General features: G+C 40.8%; 2 protein-coding genes across 2 annotated transcripts in view; one reads left to right on the plus strand and one right to left on the minus strand.

Annotated features, from left to right (window-relative positions):
* The window catches only part of LOC118739610 (phosphatidylinositol 4-phosphate 3-kinase C2 domain-containing subunit beta), a gene marked incomplete in the record, with an annotated part of 95198 nt that overhangs the window by 4222 nt on the left and 68982 nt on the right, over positions 1-21994 (minus strand). The window contains 11 exon segments of the mRNA XM_036471040.1: positions 8694-8894; positions 8981-9373; positions 9439-9589; positions 9713-9998; positions 10058-10303; positions 11021-12231; positions 12299-12688; positions 12864-13107; positions 14220-14308; positions 14377-14997; positions 15073-15216. Coding sequence (XP_036326933.1) covers positions 8694-8894; positions 8981-9373; positions 9439-9589; positions 9713-9998; positions 10058-10303; positions 11021-12231; positions 12299-12688; positions 12864-13107; positions 14220-14308; positions 14377-14997; positions 15073-15216 — 3976 coding nt within the window.
* LOC118739612 lies at positions 1216-7766 on the plus strand. The gene is made up of 4 exons (XM_036471043.1): positions 1216-1294; positions 1453-1652; positions 4181-4265; positions 4950-7766. Exons 1-4 carry the CDS (start codon positions 1243-1245, stop codon positions 7466-7468), a joined length of 2856 nt encoding a protein of 951 aa, XP_036326936.1. The 5' UTR covers positions 1216-1242; the 3' UTR covers positions 7469-7766.

Here is a 21994-nt window from a genome sequence, read left to right on the forward strand (position 1 = left end):
GGAAGAGAGGGAGAATAGAATATAGTATAAAGGGAGTATATAAACACCATCTAAAAAGCAAAATACAAGACGATTAGTGAACTGAAAGTAAACACGCAAGAAAAGACATAAGCAAGATATTAAAAACAAAAAAAAAAAAAACAATTGCAAAGGCAATTAAAACGTAGGTACTGTGCAAATAAAGCCGATAAGAGCTGAGGCCAAAAAATATTCAATCAATCACAGTGTACCACGAAAGATACACAAAATATGAGAGAGAGAGAGAGAGAGAGAGAGAGAGAGATAGAGAGTTAACGTGGCTATCAGTAGAGATTCAGCCTTTCAGGTGGAGTTGATAAGCTGAGATGCAGGTGTGGAACCAGTAGGGTGCGCGATAGTGACGCTATGCTGTTGATATGCTGAAGACTTTTGTGGCGGCTAGAGTTCGTGGTAATATACGCATACGTGTGGGCCATAGCCGTTCAAATTGGCTAAAAGGCGACGCTAATTTGTGAAATGAAATCACTTTCGGAGCACTACAAAAAAAAAATAATAATAATAAAAAAGTAAAAGCAATGTCAGCATTTGAGAGTGGTGTATGAACACAAAGAAACCGTAGCAAAAGGAGCCAAAGAATGGAGCGAAAAAATAATAAAAGCAACCGCAAATGTTTTATTAATAAATGCCGCTGAGGTAAAAGTAAAAACAATTGACAATGAGACGTTGTCATTGCTGTCGCTGTTGCTGTTGTTGTTGTTGTTGCCGCACAGCAGTTAACAGCCAAGCAGCCAGTCAACCCACTTCAACGCTTTTGTCATTCGATTTGATAAACGCGTGCAATGCAGACACGACCAACGGCGGTAGTTAGCGCAAAAGTATTATAGGAAATATAGCACAAAAGCAAAATTTTTAATAGAAACAAAAGCAAACAAAAAATATTAAACAAGAAGAAGCACTTATTTCACGGCAACGAACAAGTTATAATTGATTTTTTAGATACCGCGACGCGGCAGAAAAAGTGGAAAAAAGTGATAAGCAGCAACACGGCAGTGCATATCAGTCTATTTATGAACTGATATACTCTTCATAAATGTGATACAAAAAATAATTGAAACAAAAATTTTAATACATTCGCAAAAAAGTTTTCGAAATACAAAAAGCAGTGTTCAAAAATGCGCTAAACATAAATAACATCAAAAAAAATTGAAATAAGCAAAATACCAAAATAAGAAAAATATATATATTAAATTTATCACAAGAATTATGGCTAAATTAAACAGCTTAGAGGCGGTTGTCGTGGGCAGCAACGGCACAGGTAGGCTAAAATTCAAGTAAACGCTAATCTACGCACAAATAAAAAAACAATATCGAACGCAACTAATTTTAATTACTCTCTTCGATTTACCCCACTGCGACTCATAAACGCACACTCACACACACACACACACACACATCCACACGCATGCGACACAGTTGATGGACTCTTTGCCATGCTGGCATCTTTTGGTGTGCTGATTTGCATGGTCTCAACGTTGATGGGCATCAAGATTTGGTGGTTCAAACACCGGCTAACATTCAATCACAGTTCGACAAATAATGGTGCGGCAGGTGGTGCACCGCCTACAGTGCCATTGCGTACGCGTAGCAGTCGAGAGAAGCGCATGTCGCAACAGGTAATGAACGAAACGGTGAAATAGTGTAGGGCGTAATAGCTGCAGAAGTGCAAAGTATGCAATCCCAGGCAGCAAAATAAGCAAAATGACACCTTTTAGGAGCCTCGTTTTCTGGTCATTTAAATCGATAGGCCAGAGTCAAAGCCTTCTGGTGCAGCTTCTTTTAGAAGAGGAACATTTACACGAAATAATATAAAGCAGTTGAATTCCGTTATTTTAGAAACACACCTCATCTGTATTCCAAAGACAGGACTAAGTTGTTACAGCTTGTAAAGAAAAATTGTATTTAAAAAAAAGTATTTAGGCCGATAGCCTTAGTAGCTAGTGCCTTTTTTGTAATATAATTATTTATAGTTACATAGTCCTTACGGTGATTTTAAATAAACGCAGTGTTTTCTCGCATCAAAAAATAACAAGAAAATCTTTGTACTATTTCATAACAAATTTTTTATTAGAAAAACTTTAGCAAAAATCATTTTCAATGGCCCACTTTAACTAATAAGCACTTATTACCCGGCCCACCACATTTATTTACAATTACAAAGAGGCCATACCCTAAATAAATTTCATGCCGATAACCGACATCGATAAAACATAAGCAATAGTTATAAAAAATAATCAAATATTCACAAAATAAAAGGCAAACAAAAAGCTATGTAAAGTAACAATGTCAATGTACGCATAAAGGTGTTTATTAATGCTATTGTTTTTTCAGTGGTATGACGCATGCTTTTATGCGTCCATCCTCACATGGCTAGGCTAAGCCTACCGCTGCTTGGTGCCTGTCGCTTTGCAGATAATGAAATGCAACTAAGACCAAAACAGATTTTTCTACGAGTTTTCTTTTCTTTTTTTTCTAGTTGTTGCTAAATATTTATGGTTTTATTTATATTTATTTTATAAGTAAACTGCAACACGCTACCATACTAAATGATCTTCGCACTCTACCGAGAAATTAGAGCGTCGCACTTTTGTTTTCATATCATAGCAAGCATGCATATGGATAGGGGCTATCAGAAATACATACAAATGTACATACAAAGCTTGTTAGATGTAAAAAGTAAGAATAAACCTATGCACGTATTTATGCACATGCACATTAGACCGTACCACCTTACAAGCAAACAAAAAAAGTTGGTCGTACACCCGGAGTCTAAAAAATTTTTGCAAGGCAATTTCGAAAGGAAACAATTTTTCTACCGAACCTAGGTGACGCATACATTCGGCACTGAATTTTTTTAAATAGTTCTACTGAATTAATCAAAATATTTTCTTAGCAAAAGTTTACTTAGTTTTGTAGAGTTAAATTTATGGATAGGATGATAAGAACGGTGATCTCTGCTAGGTAAGTACTAGAACAGGATACTCAGGGTCAATGAACTTTTGGAACAAAAAAATTTACGAACAAGTAATTTTTAAGCAAAAAAAAAACAACCGACTTTATTGTTCATATAAACATTTTGGAGTACCCTTGAGTTAGGAATGTTCGATATTTAAGAAAGTATCGATATCATGAATCGATTTAATTCATTGCATGTAAAATCGATATGGCGATATATCGGGCTGAACAATATCGATATCGGAAAAATCGATGTTGAAAATCCTACTCCCAATTGAATAGAATATTAGACCTGCCTATCAACTCATCTAATTGTGTTATTTCCATCTTGTATATTTACTGAGGATTAAAACGGCACGCCGGTCGACTCAAGCGGTTTGTCAAACTTAAGAGCTAAATAAATCACACAAGTGGCTGATTCCCATACACTTTTTTGTAGATGAAAAATAAATTTCAACTTAGATATCGATATTGCGGGGAAAGTATCGATGTCTTCGATTATCGTGCCATGAAATATCGATGTTCAGAATAATCGATACGATATCGAACATTCCTACCTTGAGGTACCACTTCTCCGAAAACAAAAACTTATCGAAAATGGTTTATGTGATCCAAAGTTATCCGGTAACATACACAAATATATATTCCAACGAATTGATAACCTCCCACTTTTTTTTGAAGTCGATTAATAACAATAGGCGATCCCTACGTTCGAAAAAAAATGCCTCCGAATCGAAATACTTCCTTAGCAAAAGATTAATGACTTTTGAGATGTGGTGGATAAGTACTAGAACGGGGTACTTGAGGCCAATGAAAAATTGTCTTCTCGAGATTAGAACGTCAATATATCATACTTAAAGATCGGACTGTAAAAGGGTGACCCCTACGTTCGGCGAAAAAAAAATCTGGTACGTTCTAATGTACATACATATGTATGTATGCATCATTTAGACTCTCACAACGGTCGGTCCTTTTTTGCACTATCTTAGAAAAAAAAGAAAATCTGCCTATTTTGTTGATTGGTTTTGCTTATCAGTTGCAGCGGCGCTTGACAAACATTTCACGATTGTTTTTTTTTTGTAATTTTTGGTAAACAATTTTGCTTGATTTTCACAATATTTTATTCGCAATTTATTATTTTTCATTTATTCAGTTAATTTGTATACGTATTTGGATTTTTATTACTTAGATAAGCGAACCTGTTGAGGTACATGGCGTTTTTCGTCGACGAGAAGAAGATGACTTAAACATTGTACCAACAAAACAATTGCCGCGTGAGTATTTTTAAAACTCTTTTAAGGAGTAGTTCTCCAGCACTATTAATCATTTACTTATATTTTATATTTAATTAAATCCAACTTTGTTTAATTCATTTTTTTTTTGCGAGAAAGAGGGGTTAATGCATTGTCAAAGGTGTCTTCACATATCACTGCCTTGTCCGAAGGCCAAAACACGACCAGCGGTTGGGAACCGTCACCCACCCTGGCGCCACTTTTCGCTTCCTAAAATACCCATAAATGGTTAGAGAGTACATTAGGTAACAATTTACTTCGCTTAGCTTTCGAGCTTCCAGATTTAGTATAAGTTTGGCGATCAATCTGCTACGCGTTTCCCTGTCCCACTGTTGTTGCCTGCCACCCTGTTGGAGTATGTTGCTTTATTTCCTTTTCTGCCTGAGCAGTGTCTCCACCTTCTTTGCCCCGTTTAAGGATCGAAATCATTTTCCTTACTTGAGCTACCAACTCTATGTGAGTGCCGGGGCTCATTAGATTCACTGGTATTTCCTATTCCTCGATGTTTAGAGTTCGTTTGGCTCTTTCTAAGACCTCGTTTAATTTAACTTAAATGCTTTAAGTGATTTCATTCAATTCAGTTTAATTTAATCTACCTCTATATTTTCCACTACATCTATTCTGCTATTTTACTTCTTATTCTCATTTTTGTTCTCTTCTTCCCAGCCGTTCGCATACGGAAGCTGTCTCAAAGTACACCCTCACTCTTCCCGCTGCCGCCGCCACGCCGACAAGATAAAGTGCGCAGCGCCATCTATGAAGAATATGAGCCGCCCGCACGTGAACCACCACGCCCGCCAGTGGACTCACTACAATCCCTGACGGACTCTCCCCAAACACGCACACCAACTATTAGTCTGGTTGAGGAAATGCCTACCTTCGATGAACTCAAACAGAAATATCGGCAAATGGAGTTGAAGGAGGAAAAGGCGAACGAGTTGAGCGCCGAGTCAACCGAGAGTACTCTCCGCATGCGTAAGTCATCACCACAGCCGCCGAAACGACTAAATCGCAACTCATATAGCGAAGAGAAACTAGTGGGCATGCACAAGTTCATGAAAGCCAAATCGCCTTCTACAGAGTCGGCGCCGTACCAGCCAAAAGTTAACGAACGTCGTGCTACGGGCTTTCTACGGCCTGATGAGGAACATATAGAAGCCATGGTATTGACAGGCTCTGACAGATCGCCCGTACGCGAAGTAGAAGCAACGCACTCCACAAGCGTGGAGGAGTTCGGTGAACGTCGGCCAACAGGCTACATTAAGTACGAGGAAATCGATGTGGATGGCTTGGCAGACTTCCGCGAAAAATGGGAACAGCCGAAAGCAAGCTTGAATACGGTAAGTCCAACACCGTACCAGCATAGTGAACGCGTAGACTATGACGCCTACCACGGACACAACTATGATCATATGAATAGAGCGAGCGCACGCGAGTTGCGTATGATTGCTGATGATGTGCCGGCCTCTTACGCAAATGATAGTCACAAGCTGGAAAGCGGAGAGCGTTTAGGCTGGCAGGCAGATGATCGAGCGGCGGGCAAACATGGCACACCAATGTCGCTAGAGAGCATCGACTTCACCAGCGACGAAGAGTATGCTGATGAGCTGGGTGGCGTAAAGCGAAATAGGATTTTAAAATCTGCTTCAGTGCCTAACTGCAGTATTAGTGACTACGAAGCTGAAGATAATGTAAAACCACAGAGGTTGGATGATAGCTCGTTGCCCGTATGTGTAGACACATTTACGAGCCCACTGCACGAGGAAGAAGTAGCGAGCTGCGATGCAGTTAAAGAGGAAGTTGCACTCAACATTCAACAACCGACCGCCCCTGCGCACGTAACTCGGTCCGAGCAGCTGTGGGACGAGTTGGAGGCTAATATAAAGCAAGACGAGCGTGAAAAGTGTGTATGGCTCGAAATTGAAAAAGAGCTAGATTTTAATCGTGATTTCGTGAGCAACATTGAAGAGGAATTTGACAAGATACGGCACTCGTACGAGGAAAATGAGGCCGCCTTCCTTGAGAATACAGGTGGTTTGAAACGTGTGCACGAGCAGGTGGTAATAGCGTCACCCGAACCAGAGGGCTTTGGCAAAAGCATCGATGAAGACTGGGAGAGCTTTGAAAACTTGGCTGTACAAAAGCCTAAAACGACAATAATCGCAGACAAACACGTTGTGCAATATAATTTCGCTGACTTGGAGGATGCATACGACAGTGACGGAGAGTCAGTGCTGCGCACAGAACGTCGGCCTGCTGGCTATAAGCGCCATAGCGCGCAACTTAAACGCGAGCTCTCCAATATAGAAGATGAAGATGAACCCACATCGTCGCACTACAACTACAATGTGAGTAGCGTTGAATTTGTGGAACAAGACCATGTAATGATTGTGACACCATCGCAAGAGGAGGATCGTCCTATTGGCTATGCGCATAAAGAAATATCCGATTTAGACGATGATTACGTGCGTGAACACAGCAAAGATAGCATTTTCGAGCCTGTTGCAGAACCGCTTACAGTGATAACAAAGGCACGTGCGCGACCTAGGCCGCGTCAGAGGGTTACATTTGATTTCAGCAGTACAGAATACTACCAAGCGTCCAACGATGAGGAGGATGAAGATGAGGATGAGAACCAGAATGAGCCGCAGGCAGTAACACGCCTCTTATCAACGACAAAATCCGCATCATATGATAACGACTCAGTGGAGGAAGATGCTGCGCAACAGGCTGTGCCCAAACCAATGCAACGCACCACCAAAACCTGTTACGTAGCCGAGAAGCAAAAGCAGGACGGCGGCAGTGCAGAAAATCAAACACACCTTACGCTATCACCCACAAGCTCACCTGCGCCAGCGTCACTGATTTTCGACACACCAATTTCGCTGAAAACTGCGGAAACGGAATTGAGCGAGAGTTGGACAGCGATAAGCCAACTCCAGATGACACCGACAGCGTCGGGTACAACGAGAGCCACGTTGCCAGCACTTTTAAATGTTAGCGAGCAACCCAAACCGTTCTATCGTAGTAACCTCGCCCAAACGTCTTCGGTTACGAGCGTTGTTTTCATGGAGGACAGCATCATAACGCAGCATCAACAGCAGCCAATGAGTAGTTTTAAGCCACAAGTTGCTATGCGACAACATTACTTTGAGCAGAGTTATCATAATTCAACAGAGGCTTAAGAGAGAGTGAGAACAGAGATTAAGAGGGAAATTGTGGGAAGCAATCAGGAGGAATCGAAACCCAACTGCAGGCTTACCTAAGTCGGAAAAGTATTAATGAGAGTAGAACCAAAGTTAGGTGTTATATAAAATGTGCCAAAAATAAATACTTATGCATATCTAAATAAAAGAAATTTTAAATTAAAGAACACCAGAGTGTGAATAGTTTATCTCGGCATTCGTCATTTAAATCTTTTATTAAAAATGTGTCGTTGACATTCTTTTAAGGAGGGTTAGATTTATTTGTCTATGTCCAAAACATAAACAGATGAACGGAATCAAAAAAAAATTTTGAACAGTAACTTAAACGAAAAAATGGGACATCTCCAAGCTCATACCCTGCACTGGTACACAAACGTCTCCATAACTCCAGAAGGCATAGCAAGAGGCGCTATGGCTACAGCCTAGCCAGAGAAGCGGCGGCCACAGCCCCAATCGGGGACTAAGCTCTATCCAGCGCTTGGCTCAAATAAAAACTAAGAAAAGCGCAGAAATGAAAGACGCGCCATTGTGTTGCACTCAAACTGTTTCACTGGAGAACTAAATAATCTGGACACGGACCCATTTAAATGAATGCTTGATTTTAGTAAACAGACTACTCACAAGCATTTCATATAATTTTGAGAGCTTATTTAATGTGAGAAATACGTATGACTTTTTTCGGAAATTCGCCTCTTTAGACTGAACAAAAATTAGCTTGGCTATCGCATCGAATATTCTTAGTTACCCTATAAACTGAAAAACCACCGCAGAAATGCGTTTAAGGCTTATGAAAGCATAACTTATGATACTTAGAACCTAAACTTATAGCTCTCTATGACTTAAATAAGAACTGAATAATAAACTGACGGTCGATACCAAAGTACTACATTTTCTCTCTACAATGGATTAATTAAGGGCAGTTACGAAACCTCAACTGTGATATCAGCTAGCGACACTAGAGTGCAAATAATTGGAAATACTACTATTATCGGCAGGTAATGTAAGGTTGTCCATTATAGGATTTGGATATATTAAATGCAAGCAAGGAGCGGGAACAGTAAAAAATCTATTCCTCCCTCACAATTTAAACTGTCGCGCCAAAAATTTAGTTTCTAGTCGCCATTCGTAATATCTTTGCAGACACTGGAAACACAACAGAGGCTCCGTAATTGCCTCACGACACTTCAAATCTTTTACCACTTACCTATGCAATTTCGCCAGTGGAAAGTGTAAGCACAACTTCTGATGAAATTCCGTAAATTCCTTATACGAGCGGAATAAATGCGTTGGATCGGTTTGACCATGACGCGTCACTTGTAAAATGTAGGTGTAATACTTTTCCATATCGTAATGCTTCTGACAGCGCACTACCATAACGCTCTTTAAGCGGCCATCCTGTTGCATGCTGTAATGTGAGAAAACGATTGAAAAAAAAAAAATACTTTTAGCAAACGCCTTGAAGGCCAAATTTTCGAATAGTTCCACACTTACGTATATTTGCGCGGCACAAATGACAACAACTCGCCACTACCCTCATCGTTGCTGAAACGCATTTGCGCCAAATTGTGCAAGAAGAAATTGAATTGTGTGAACCAACTCTTCAGCGAGAACTGTATCATCTTGGCAAAAGAGGCAGCTGCCTCTGGATTTGATTGCTCCGGCAGCAAAGCGACACGCACATAAGTCACTGCATCAGCGGTTACACCGGGTATGCCGGCAGTGGCCATTAGTGCAAGCATATGCAGAATGAGATCACCATGTTTGCGTATTATATTAAAAGCGCGACAACACAAATCGACGAAATAATGAAAATCAGTGGAGGGTTTATCGCCGCCATTAATCACATAAGCCATGTCGGAGGTGAGCACGAATGGGGTGCGATCTCTGTGAGTTAGGGTGTGAAAAGAGTGATTAGAATGCAGAGAATATAAGCGTAATAATATTGTTACCTTTTAAAATTGCCAAACATTTGCGCGTCGCCCAAGAATTTTCCAAAATCTATATGAAAGAGATGACCGGAAGTCTTTAGCATAATATTGTCATTGTGACGATCACAGATACCGAGTATGTAAGTCGCAACACTGTAGCCGGCGCAGGAAACTATGAGAGTTAAAAAACACGAATTATACGGAATTTCGAGTTTTCGAAGAACGGAAGTTTGTAAGGCACATTTTTCTGCTTTACAAACTGCATTCCTTTCAACCATTTCATTCGTATACACACCTGTGAAATTCTTTACCGCCCTCTGATACTCCAACTGACTAGGATTCTGTTTGGCTAGCCATTCAGCAATCGGTCTATCTTTAAACGAACCCGTCAAGCCATATTCTACTTGTATTTTACGCAATGTCTCCGCATCGGACACCAATTCAATCATGCCCTTCTTAAAGCCCGTAGGTACACAATTGAAGGTAACCATTTTCAGGTCCAAACCCTCAGCCAACCACATTTTATTCATAACACGTATGAGTTGAATGGTAAGCATGTCCTGTTGCAAGTCATCACCGGACTGCAAGTGAGAGCAATATGAGTGATTATTAACTTTTTTATTTTGTGATCCGCACTAACCTTAAAAATCGCCGGCAGCACTTCGCCATCTGAGCCGATGTAGGATATTTTTAGTGGCAGCGTATTTGAGTTAAAATAACTGCAACTGCGCACATTTACACCGGTCACTTCTAATTCGGGGCCCAGCGGCAGAGAAGTGGGCTTGTCACCCAACTGCTGATGTACAGTTTCCATGCCGAAGCAGAGGGTTTTCTGCCGCAATGATTCTTTAGCCTCCTTTACGGATTCGGCAAGCCGCGCTAAGCTCTGTGGACAAGAATTAATTTAAGTTCAATATGTCTAGGTTCAGACAGAGAAACTTTTGTCGCGGCAACTCGTTACTTGTGGGAGAGGGAGTGACGAGGAAGGGGGAAGGGCACCGAGTTGCTCATGCTCGGGCAACACGCTTTGTGCTCTCGTTCGTCTGAGTAATTCTAGTTGGCCATTCAAAGCTGACAACAACAATTGTGTACAAAAGAATTGCTCTGTGTGAACGCGAAGAGCAACACTAAAAAAGAAATTGCCGAAAATGAGCAACAAAAGTTTCTTTGTGTGAACCCAGTCTATATAAATCTTTGTCTCTGTGCCTCTCTTTCTCTTTTTTTCTGTCTCTCCCTCTCCTTCTCTCTCCCTCTCTTTCTATCTATTTCTCTTCATCTTTCTGTCACTTTTTACCCATTTTTCCCCTTTCTTTTCCCATCTCCTTTTCTTTTTTCTCTCTTTACTCTGACCTCTCTCTTTCCCACAGTATAGCATTATCACTTCTTTTTTATCGTCCACTTCACTCTGCCATTATCTTTTCATTCCTCTTCTTTATCTCTCTCTCTCTTTATCTCTCTGACCTCTCTATTTATCTTTCTGCTCCTCTCCCTGTACCTTTCTCTTTTTCTGTTACTATAACTCAACCTCCGGGCCCATCTTTCTCTTCCATTCTCTTTCAACATATCTCGCTTTGGTCTAACTCGATCTTCCCTGTGCTCTTACCTTGCACATCATATTTTGACTGAGAAAGCGCGCCAACAGCCGCTCGCCACACACCGCCAGCAGCGCGCGAAGCATCATCTTGTTGCGCCTATAGTAGCGCGCCTGCGTTATTAGCGACTCATCAATTTCACTCGCCACCGATGAGGCATCGATTGAATTCTGTGGATCATCGCCTGGCAAACTGTGTACCAAGAGCCAGTACAAGTGGTGGGCTATGCGCGGCGATTCCAAACACTTGCAGAGCAAGAAGCGGGCCATTGCCGATGCTTCGTAGGTATCGTGCTTGAGGGCCTGCAGCAATTGCGGCAGATAATCGACCAGCTGATCATTCGGCAGTTGCGAAATCCACTCGACCGCCTTCTCACGCACTTTGGCGTCAGGGTACCGCGGTAGCAGCAATTCCAGCGCTTGCAGTGGCGACAACGGCGCCCACGAATGCAACAATGAATGGAGATCCATGAGGCTGGCATAGTCCCAGCTGTGCGCGGCGTGAAGCACTTTCGGCAATGCATAGGGAAAGCTCTGCAAATACAACCGTTTTTCCCAAAATACTTCGCGTTTATCCTTAGCGCCCGAATAACCCTGCTCGGCAGTGTCTAGCAGTTCCTGCTGCAAATTAGCGTCCAGCGAATTGAAATCGTAACGCGGTGCTGGCGGTGGCTGTTCCAACGGCTCGGGGAATAGTATGCGGCCACCGTAAGGCGGTACTTCTATGCTTAACACCGGGCAGATATCTGGCTGTGGATGACAACCGCGCGCAGGCGCCGGACCTAAGAACTTATCCGTTGTTGGCGGCCACATCGAAAGCAAATAGGAGCCGCAAATCATTTCACGCTTCTGATCAAACAATTGTATGGCGCACCAGCCTAATTCGGTGGCCACCGAGCGACGTTCACCATTCGCATCTGTGTTTTGCTCATTTTCCGTTGTTTGTGTGCCGTAGAGCACAAATATTAGGCGCGATTCTCGTGGCAGCGTACAAATTGGATTCTTTTCGAAAGTCAGCCATGAAGAGAAATTCAAGCGTGGAAAGAGTCCACCACTCATATCATTCGAACACTTAGTGACTATCGGATCGGATACAAAGCGAGTGCCATAGTTGATTTGCACGCCCAGCGAGTAGTCATCGTAGCGCCAAGTTGGTGGCGGCCGATGCAGACAATTGATGCTAACGACAATTGGTTTTAGTACACACGAAACCGGTATGGGTGCTATGAGGCAAGGATAAAAAGAGAATAAGACACACATGTCTGTACAATTAATTTGGTGCATACTCACTGGTCGAATAATCTAGCGATTTCACAGAGAATCCCACTCGGAATACATTTGAGTAGAGTTCAATTAACTCCTGCACGGCATCGCGCAACTGACTACATTTCAGCTTAATCTGATCCAGCTTGGGCCGTGGCACTAAACGCACCTCTGCATAATCGCCACGTTCGCTCACGATCTCCGGATTGGTTTCCGCGCTATGCGCAGCATACTTCACTTGACCCTCCTCGCATATGCGTTTGAGATCGGCGATGCAGGCAGTGATTTCAAGTGTATCTATCGAACCGAGTAGCGCGCAAATAGCCTTAACTGCCTGCACAACGCCCGAGCATGAGAGTATGGATCGTGAATTTGGATCCGCTGACTCTAGTTTATCAATCTCTGTTTCAAGCGTTTCTGTGGGGAGGAAGAAAATTTTGAATTTGTTCAAATTTGTATTTAAAGATATTAAATATTATTCACGTCTTGACCATTCTATCTCTACAAAAAATGGCTTAGACGAATCAGAAAGTATCACTGCTTCTTTTGATTTGAGCTTTGGTGCCAAATCTTGCATTAAATATGTACATACCTATCAGTATCATCATATTATCATAATTGATGGTCGTTGCCATTTCGTTGGGCAAAATATCTTCTGCTCGTAAATCTACATCACGCAGATCATCACACTGCGTACGAGCTATCACTTGCATATTCTCCTCGGATTTAACGCACAAACCCAATTGCACGTCCTGCTCCAGCTTTAGGCTGTTATGCACACATTCCAGCTGACTGAGTTTCGATGTGGGTGATAGCCATTCAGAGACGCCGATGGGCTGGAAAGAGCATACAAAAGATGTTATTTACTTTTTTTTTGCATAATTTAATAGATCATTAGAACGAAAGTCTGACTAAAGATGAAGAAAAATAAGTGAAAGTTAAAATGGCATCGCAGGGAGTTGAGTTGGAGGCCATGCAGCTATGTAGATAATACCCAAAGGCGGAAAGGCCGCTGCTGGAATAATCAGAGTGCATAGTCGTGCAAACTTTCACATCCCTTTTACCCACCCCGCCTCTCTACGAACGGTAAATTTCCAAGGAAATACTAGAATCGACGCGATATCGACTAATCAGTTTAGTTGGATTTGGCGCCGAACCCATTAAAGGAAGTGCTTCTTTTTCAACAGTTATCAATTCTTTAAGTGTCATGGAATGTTGAGGTAATTATTTGGTATTTTCCTCTTTTTTTATTAAACAATTTACTTGCAAATTTAGATGCTAAAAATTATTACGAAAATTTAATGTTTCCGCCCACAATGGTGGAGGGCGTGGCAATTATCCCATCTCTAACAAATTTCAAAATTACCTTGTCCTAAGAAAACTTAGAGTACAAGTTTCAGCGAAATAGGTCCACGTTAACTATTGTCTCCACCTGCCTTCATATAGTCAAAACACAGTGCGCTGTGACAAAGCTGTTTAAGCATCCGCATTCATACTCAGTCCAAGCAAGCCAATGGCACAAAAGGTTGGACGCTGCAGTTTTAAAATTTAGCGATTCGACGTTTGACTCGCCCCTTCAGCCTTAAAATTTAGCCGAATGTAGTAGATGTTAAGGAACATTTTGAGTTTTTTTCTGCGTGTGTTTCAAAACTATGGAGCTCATTTCGTTGAATAGGCATTATTTTGGCTCCAACGAAATCAAAATGCTTTTCTACCTTCATTTCTGTCTTAATGAGACCGATGACTTTGTCGGTTAGAATCTATTGGAGCTTATGATAGTAGTAGTAGATTTACTAGTCGTATGAAGAGCTTCTAATGTCTGCCTAATTAACTATAGCACCCAATTATCAAAACAAGCCTTTTCCGATATTTCATTTGTGCATATATAGGGCCTATCTATATTAATGTAATGATATGTAGGTGTGATTTATCTATTTTCCGCGCTTACCTTCACCACATAATCATTAGGAGTGCCTTTAATAATACCCTCCAGCGAGCAAAATGCTTGATCAATAACCAATTCCACAGCCGTATTGACTGAAAGAAAAACGTGCAAACATATTTTAGGGTAATCGCCGCAATAAAACAATAACAAGTAAACTTACTATCACATGTAAACACCACCGGCACGCCATACCCCTTCACCTGCCCTTGTGTACGCGCCATATCCGCATGGGACAGCAGTGCCTTCAGCGCAGGATGCACCAAAATCTTGATGCTCGTCTCAAGCGGATAATGATAATTAAATTCCGAAGCAATTACATGACCTGGATTCGTATACGTATCATTGTATAAATAGCGCATACGCAACTCCTTAACCATGAAGAAGAATTCCAGTAGCTCCGGATCGACGGTGCGGCGATCCGTTACCACTTCATAGAGGCGCGTTCCGGCAGCAGTTTTTCGACGATCCAGCGTTGCGCTGGGCCGTATGAATGAGCTGGAAGTGGAGAAGGAACTGCCAGCCACCGCGCCCACGCTCACACTACTGCTGCCTTCCACACTATTTTCATGTTTCAGTGTTGGATAGAGACCAGGTAGAAAGGGTGGGGAGCGCGAGCCAGTATTGCGTGGCGGCAGCGGTGGAGGCGGTGAGCGTGAACCGCTTGGTGATTGATCATCGAGCTGATAGTGCGTTGAGGCGTTAGCGCTGCTAATAGCAGTTAGATCGGTGGCGAGTACTTCATCGTGGCTGAGGTAATCCGTGCGCCAACCAATGGAGGAGACTATAGGAAGAGAAGGGGAACGATTTTTTGAGCTTAACAGAGTACTCCTAATAATTTACTCTTTACTTCACTTACCATTTGGACTCACAGCGCTCTTCTCCAACTTATTCACCGCCTCGTAAACGGGATCCGAGTACTGTGTGCCACCGCCACTATAGAGATAATCGAATGGGTCATATTCCGCATAATAGGAGGTACAATCTGAGGCATCGTCGCAACCTGTAACCAGTGAATGCATCATTATATTTTCGCACAATATATACACTTAAACTTGTTAAACGAGTACGGGCAATTTTCACTTTCGCAGCTGCGAGAAAAAAATCAAAACTGCCGCAAATCACATTGGCGCAAATTAATTATAAAAAAAAGAGCCGCCGAACAACAGTTTAACAAATCATATTAGACGTTTTGTTTTTGTTTTTGTAATGACGAAAAACCAGCTGAACGCTATAAAAACAAATATTTCAAATATAAAATTGCTTTGCGCTTGGCCGGGAGACAACAACGACAAAGAAGCTGACTGGCGATCATCGCAACGCCAGCGAACGGGCAAAGACGCACGAGAACAATGAAAAAAATATATATATAGGTATAATTTAATAATAGAGTGTAGTAGAAACTGCAAGCAAAACGTGTCGAATACGCTGCGCCGATAAACAAAATATTTCACGCGGTTTACAACGCTGTCGCCGCTGACACGCTGACACAATTCTACATTTACCAAAAATTACAACCACACAACAGCAGCAGAACATTTTTACATTTCAGCTAAGCACAATTATTCGATCATAACTCGCGGACTGCGTTCAAAATCCGCAACGAAATGTGTGAAGCGGCAGGAATTTCAACCAAACGATGCTTTGAAGAGACTTAACGAGAGCAGTGGAAGTGGTGTTAAGTAAGTGGTTTCGAAGAGAAGTTAAATAAATACTAATAAATGAATGTTTCAAATACTTTTAAGATATACGAAAATTCGATCACTGATTTCGGATAGCTGCGAACGTAGCGTATATTTTGAATGCGTCCCCTCGTAGCGATTCGGATGCAGTGCAGTGTACGACGGATTCGGTGATAGCCCCGAATATGTCTCTATGGAGGCAACTACTACAGACATGCTTTCCATTTTGCTTTGTATTGCAAGGCTGACATTATTACGGTAATTTAGATATTCCTTAAAGGCAAAGTTGAGATTTAACTGTACTGTTGAACCTTGAAATTCCCAAAAAAAACTGCAAAATGCTAAACAAAACACAAAATCTGGAAAAATACTGAAAGGTCCAGAAAAAATTCGAAAAACACCGAAAACATCCCAAGCAAATATCGCGTAAATATCTAAAAATCTCGAAAACCACCAAGCCACCGAAATAATCCCGAATAGTCCATTAAAAACCATAAAGGTCTCGAAAAATGCAAACAAAATTCTCTGCAATTGTTGAACCCAAAAATTTCAAAATACAAAATACTGAAAAATGCCAAATAAAACACAAAGTTAGGGAACAAAATTTAAAGATTCAGAAAAAAATTCGAGACCATCGAAAAAATCCCAAGCAAATGCCGTATCAATTTCAAAAAATCTCAAAACCCCCACAGCCACCGAAAAAGTCCCGAATAGTCCATTAAAAACCCACAGAAGTCCTGAAAAATATAAAAAAACAACAAAAAATCCCAGAAAATCTAGATATATTTTTAAAAAGTTTAAAAAAAAAATCGAATCCTAAAATTCGCCCATGTCGAAAAGTCCCAAGACAACCGCAATAAAATTTCTGAGTCTCTTAAACCACGAAAAATAACGAATCATAGAATTTTTTCATCATAAAAATCTTTCTTTATATTCTTTGATAAAAAAGAAATATACTGTGGATCTTCACACTTGCTTGGTTATCTGGTTGACATTTTTTTTTTAGTTATTTTATTGTTGTAAACTTAATAAAAAAATAAATAGTCTTATGTATATAAACCGGACTGATGTGCACCCCACAGGGTTTTTTTATTACTTTAATTTACAATCCCTTATCGTAATTGGGGATTTCGAAATAGAAGGTAGTGCGATCACTTTTTTTTCAATAACCAAGCACAAGCTATTTCAGTATTTCTGAAACATCAAGTCAATTTAAAAATTGTATGATGCTTAATTTCAAAACTAGATACTTTTTTTGAAAACTAAAACGCGAAACAAATACTTTAATTAACACAGACCTCTGCAACAAAATGCACATCAAGATGCCAGAATCGGAAGACGAACGAACCCTAAATATTGGATACTTTTACGAAGTCTACTGCGTTATTTTTCATTGTCACAGAATTGTTGGATGCGAGTCCCTACAAATTTCGGTGCTTTTCAAAAATCTAAACGGAGGACTGTTATGCCCTAAGTCATTTCACACTTTTTGTGCTTAAATGATCATTTACCTGTATCTGATCGTGTCGGCTATTCGTTTGTCTTCATTAACCAAAGGTAAACGGTTTTGTCATTAGTTGATCTTGTTGATTGATTTTTCCGACAGGGTAAAAAGAGGATCGATAGAATGAGGTACAAATCATTTGAGCACACAAGATATAAAATGACTTATGCCACTTTCACAATAAACGACTCTTATATTGAACGAGTTTCTCTAAGAAGTTCGTAATATGGTTTTATTTTATTAAAAAAAAAAAACAGCTGTGATTGGAGCACCCTCTTTACGTTGATAGGCATCCGTATTTGTGTAAAAAAAAAATGGCACACACTTGCCGCCTGTTAATTATAGCATACCAGTGTTAATCGTACATGCGAAGAGAAAGCGAGTTGGTCAGCTGCCCATTTTGTAGACGCATCGGCTAATAGACTATTAAGTGGGCACTAAAATCACTGTCGGTTCTTAAAACATAATGCGCACAATAAGACAAAGCATGACAGCAAGATTTGTGTGGTATTATAGCGCGGCATATATTTAAGAGGTATTGACGCTTGTTTTTATTTAAAGAAAAATAATCTATAAATTAATACGCTAACTGGAAATTTGTAGTCGTTCATTTGGCGATTCTATTGAAGCGAATTCGAAACCAAGAATACCATTGGAAAGCTAAATTTTTTATGCTTTCAAAATTGGTTGAAAATTATGGTCAAAATCGTCGTTTAAAAATTCCTGTATTTATGTATAGTTGTTTTTGCAAGCTGTCCAACTTGAGTTGTTTTCGCATTTTGGTTTGCTCCGTATTTTAAATGAGACTGAACAAACAACATTATAAAAAGAGTATCAAAAACAGCAAGAGCTTTTTAAAAAAGTGGCATGAAACTTCGTTGTTTTGGTACTAGCAGTTATAATTTTTATTGAAGGTGTATTTTAATACATCCTACCAAAATTTGTGAAAGTCAGGTTCGAAAAAAGTGCTAGCTAGGGCCTTTGTGAATTAAGGTAACGATGTACACACATACATACATAAGAATTAGAGTAGCTGAAAGAGTAAGAAAATGTTTTGAAATTTTTCGATAAGAATCCAAATATGTGTATCCAATCATTAAAAATCTAGTTATCGAAAGTTATCAATTTATCGAGTCATCGAAGTTTATAGTTATCGATGTTTATTGAGTTATCGGAACTTATCGAGACCCAGAAACTTAGTTTCGAAATTTACCGATAGTTATCGAGCTATAAAAATTTATCGTATTATCGAAATTGGTAAATATAATGAAGTTTATCAAGTTATCGATATTTAGTTTATCGAAGTTTATCCAGTTAACGAAATTGATCGAGTTATCATAACGTATGGAGTTCTTTAAACTTACCAAGGTATCGATATTTATGGATTTATCGAAATATGTTGGTAGTTATCGAAACTTGTTGGTTTATGGAATTGAAATTTTTGGAACTTTCAATGTGTATATGTATAGTATATTGAGCTACCGAATTTTCTATGGCCATATAAGTCTATCGAGTTATCGGAATTTATGATATGAAGACGACTCCGGGAAACGTTTAAAGGACTATGATTTGAGGGCATGTACCTGGAATGTCCGGACCCTTAATGGGAAAGTGTCTGTTGTTGTTGTTGTAACAGCATAAAAACTCTCCAAATAGTCTTTGGGAGTGTTGCTGGAGTGGCAGTCCTTGGGCAGATATAAATCTGGGCCGTTCCGGTTAAGTAGACCCGATTGTCGTCATGCTACCGAAATTATCCTTTGACAAGCTCTACAAGGTCAGAATTACCGAAAGGGACACATAGGGTCCCAAGCATGGTATACCGATGGATCAAAGATGGAATACGGAAGTACTGGGACAGGCGTGCTTGGACCAAGGTTCCAGAAAAGTCTGCCAATGGGTTCATACCCAACCATATTCCAGGCGGGAGTCTTCGCAATCGAAGTCTGTGTTCGGGAATGTCTTGGGAGAAGGGCAAGCGAGGCCAGAATAAATATTACGTCGGATAGTCAGGCAGCACTAAGGGCCTTGGACTCATTTAGAATGACATCAAGGCTTGGGGACCGTTGTAAAACTCTTCTGAACAGCCTAGAAGCCCATAATAGAGTTACGCTGTGGTGGGTCCCTGGGCATGAAGGGTTTGAAGTCAACAAAAGGGATGACTATCTCGCAAAACTTAGAGCCCAAACGTGCATGTATGGTTCCGAGTCTTTCTGTGGTACATCTTGAGGATACACTGCGAAGCTGCTTAGGAGTTGGGAGGAATCTCAGATTGCTGCCCACTGGCGTAAGTCAAAGGGAGTGAGACAATCAAAGAAATTCATAACCTCTTCCTGAAGTAACTTAGAAAGACTCGTTGAACTCAGCCGGGAGGGTCTTATAACTCTTACAGGCTACCTGACAGGACACTGCAAGCTGAAGTACCATCTGAACAATATGGGGAGACAGACTGCAGGTTCTGTGGGCTGGCGGATTAACCCTCAGAGCACATTCTGTGTGATACCTTGGGGAACGATTATCTTTTCCATCCAAGATTTGGAACATGGTTGGAGTGACTACAATTAGGGATCGCAGCACGAGTATAACGTAATAATAATAATCTCTTTTCATGTTGCAGCTAAGATACGCAGCCGCCTCTGTGCATCAAAAAATGTGCGCCTAACAATGCCAGGAAAGCTTAACGTTGAAAACCTGCAATCACATCAGATTGCCACTTTATTCGCCACTCGACCTGCTCTCTGAGAGCACTCTTCAAAAAACCGACATACATGAGCAGTAGAACTACAGTTCCCGCTCATCCGCCGCCGAAGAAGTAGTCAATTGGTACGGTGAGGAGTGTCAAGAAGCTGCAGAAAAATATGAAATGCGAGCCATGTGAGACCGTTATAGGGAGCTGAAGAAGACAAAGGTCGAAATGCGTGAGTGCGAAAAGCTTGAAACGCTGGCCAACAGGAACAACGGCCGAAAAATTCATCAGAGAATTAGGCGACTTACTGAAGTTTTCAAGACCAGGGCGAACTCCTGTAAGAAACACCACGGCGACCTAGAGACCGATGTCCAGAACGTACTTAAATTATGTAGGATGAAGGGAACATTTTTTCACCCTATTGAATGGCTAGTGGAGAAGACGAACCCGAGCCCCCAGTCGATGACGATGAAGTAGATGCCTCACCGCCTGATAATGGCGAGGTACGAATAGCGATTATGCGGCTGAAAAACAATAACACAACTGACTGAGTTGACGGCCTGCCAGCCGAGCTTATTCAAGTACGGCGGCGAGGAGCTGATAAGGTGCATGCATCAACCCTTATGCCCGACGTCTGGAATTTAAGTGTGCCCTGCCCAATCGACAAGAAAGGCGACCCCGCTATATGCGCCAACTACCGCGGGATCATCCTTCTAAGCATAGGTTACAGGGTCTTATTGAGCGTATTGTGTGAGCCCACCGTCCACGAAATGATTGGGCCTTATCAGTGTGATTTTAGACCTTGCAAATCCAGCATAGATCAGATATTCGCAATACGATAAATCTTGGAAAAGACTCGCAAGAATAGGATCGACACCCGCCATATATTTGTTGATTGCAAGGCCACTTTTGACATCACAAAACGAAGTTGTCTTTATGAAACGGTGTCTGAATTTGGTATGCCTGCGAAACTAATACGGCTGTGTAAAATGACGTTGAGCAATTTCACCAGCTCCGTCATAATTGAGAAGCACTTCGCAATGTTGAATCGCCTAGAAAATCGCCTCATGTAAATCCAGCTTTACGCCGAGGAAAACATCTGATGAAGTGGCTCTTGGAATTTTCGAGAGAAATATTCTGCGAAAGATTTACGGTCCTTTGCGCATTGGCGAATGCCGCAGACGATTTAACGACGAGCTGTATGAGCTTTACAACACAGGCAACGCTGACTAGGCCATGTCGTTTGAACGGACAGAAACGCTCCCGTCCTTAAAGTATTCAACGCGGGTCGCAATGCTGGTAACAGAGAAAGAGGAAGGCCTCCTTTGTGTTGGAAAGACCAGGTGGAGAAGGGTAACCAATTGCCAAACACGTGCAGGGATGAGTGTGACCAAATAGTTAACTTAATAAATAACCGCTAGGATAGACATTTGATTAAACAACTTTATATTTTTTTAAACTAAATTCAATTAACCATAGCTCTTTTTTCATCGACGAACACTAACTATTTCTATACTAGTTGGGATTAATATCTAATCTATTCCAGCTGCAATTACCTACAACTCTTTTGTAAATATTCTGTTCACTAATGCGCCTAATTGGCGTTTTTAAGGTTTTTTTCGAGAGATTTTTGCGGCTCGATTTGTATGGTAGGTATGATTTAAAATAAACCGATGATGCCCATTTTTCGTATTTTTCTTGATTGAATTTTTTAATTTTTTCCGAAAAACTTATGGGTATCTCCCGGCGTTCTGCTACATTATATTTCAATTGGACCACCCAGTATACATAGGTACATACATATGTACTGACTAACGACGTAGTGTTCATAAAATTTATCATTAGAATTATCGGTTGTAGATTGCAATTGCAACAAAGAATTTTTTGCATACAACCGCATCCAACAACAATT

This window comes from Rhagoletis pomonella, unplaced genomic scaffold, assembly GCF_013731165.1.
Source record: "Rhagoletis pomonella isolate Grant_MI unplaced genomic scaffold, Rhpom_1.0 Rhpom_scaffold_00005, whole genome shotgun sequence".
In the NCBI taxonomy this organism is placed as follows: domain Eukaryota; kingdom Metazoa; phylum Arthropoda; class Insecta; order Diptera; family Tephritidae; genus Rhagoletis; species Rhagoletis pomonella.

Bases quoted from the DNA above. Each gene is read 5' to 3' on its own strand.
- LOC118739612 (XM_036471043.1), top strand. From the start codon at position 1,243: ATGGCTAAATTAAACAGCTTAGAGGCGGTTGTCGTGGGCAGCAACGGC. The intron at 1,295-1,452 runs GTAGGCTAAAAT...CATGCGACACAG, and splicing joins CGTGGGCAGCAACGGCACAG to TTGATGGACTCTTTGCCATG. The intron at 1,653-4,180 runs GTAATGAACGAA...TTTATTACTTAG, and splicing joins AGAAGCGCATGTCGCAACAG to ATAAGCGAACCTGTTGAGGT.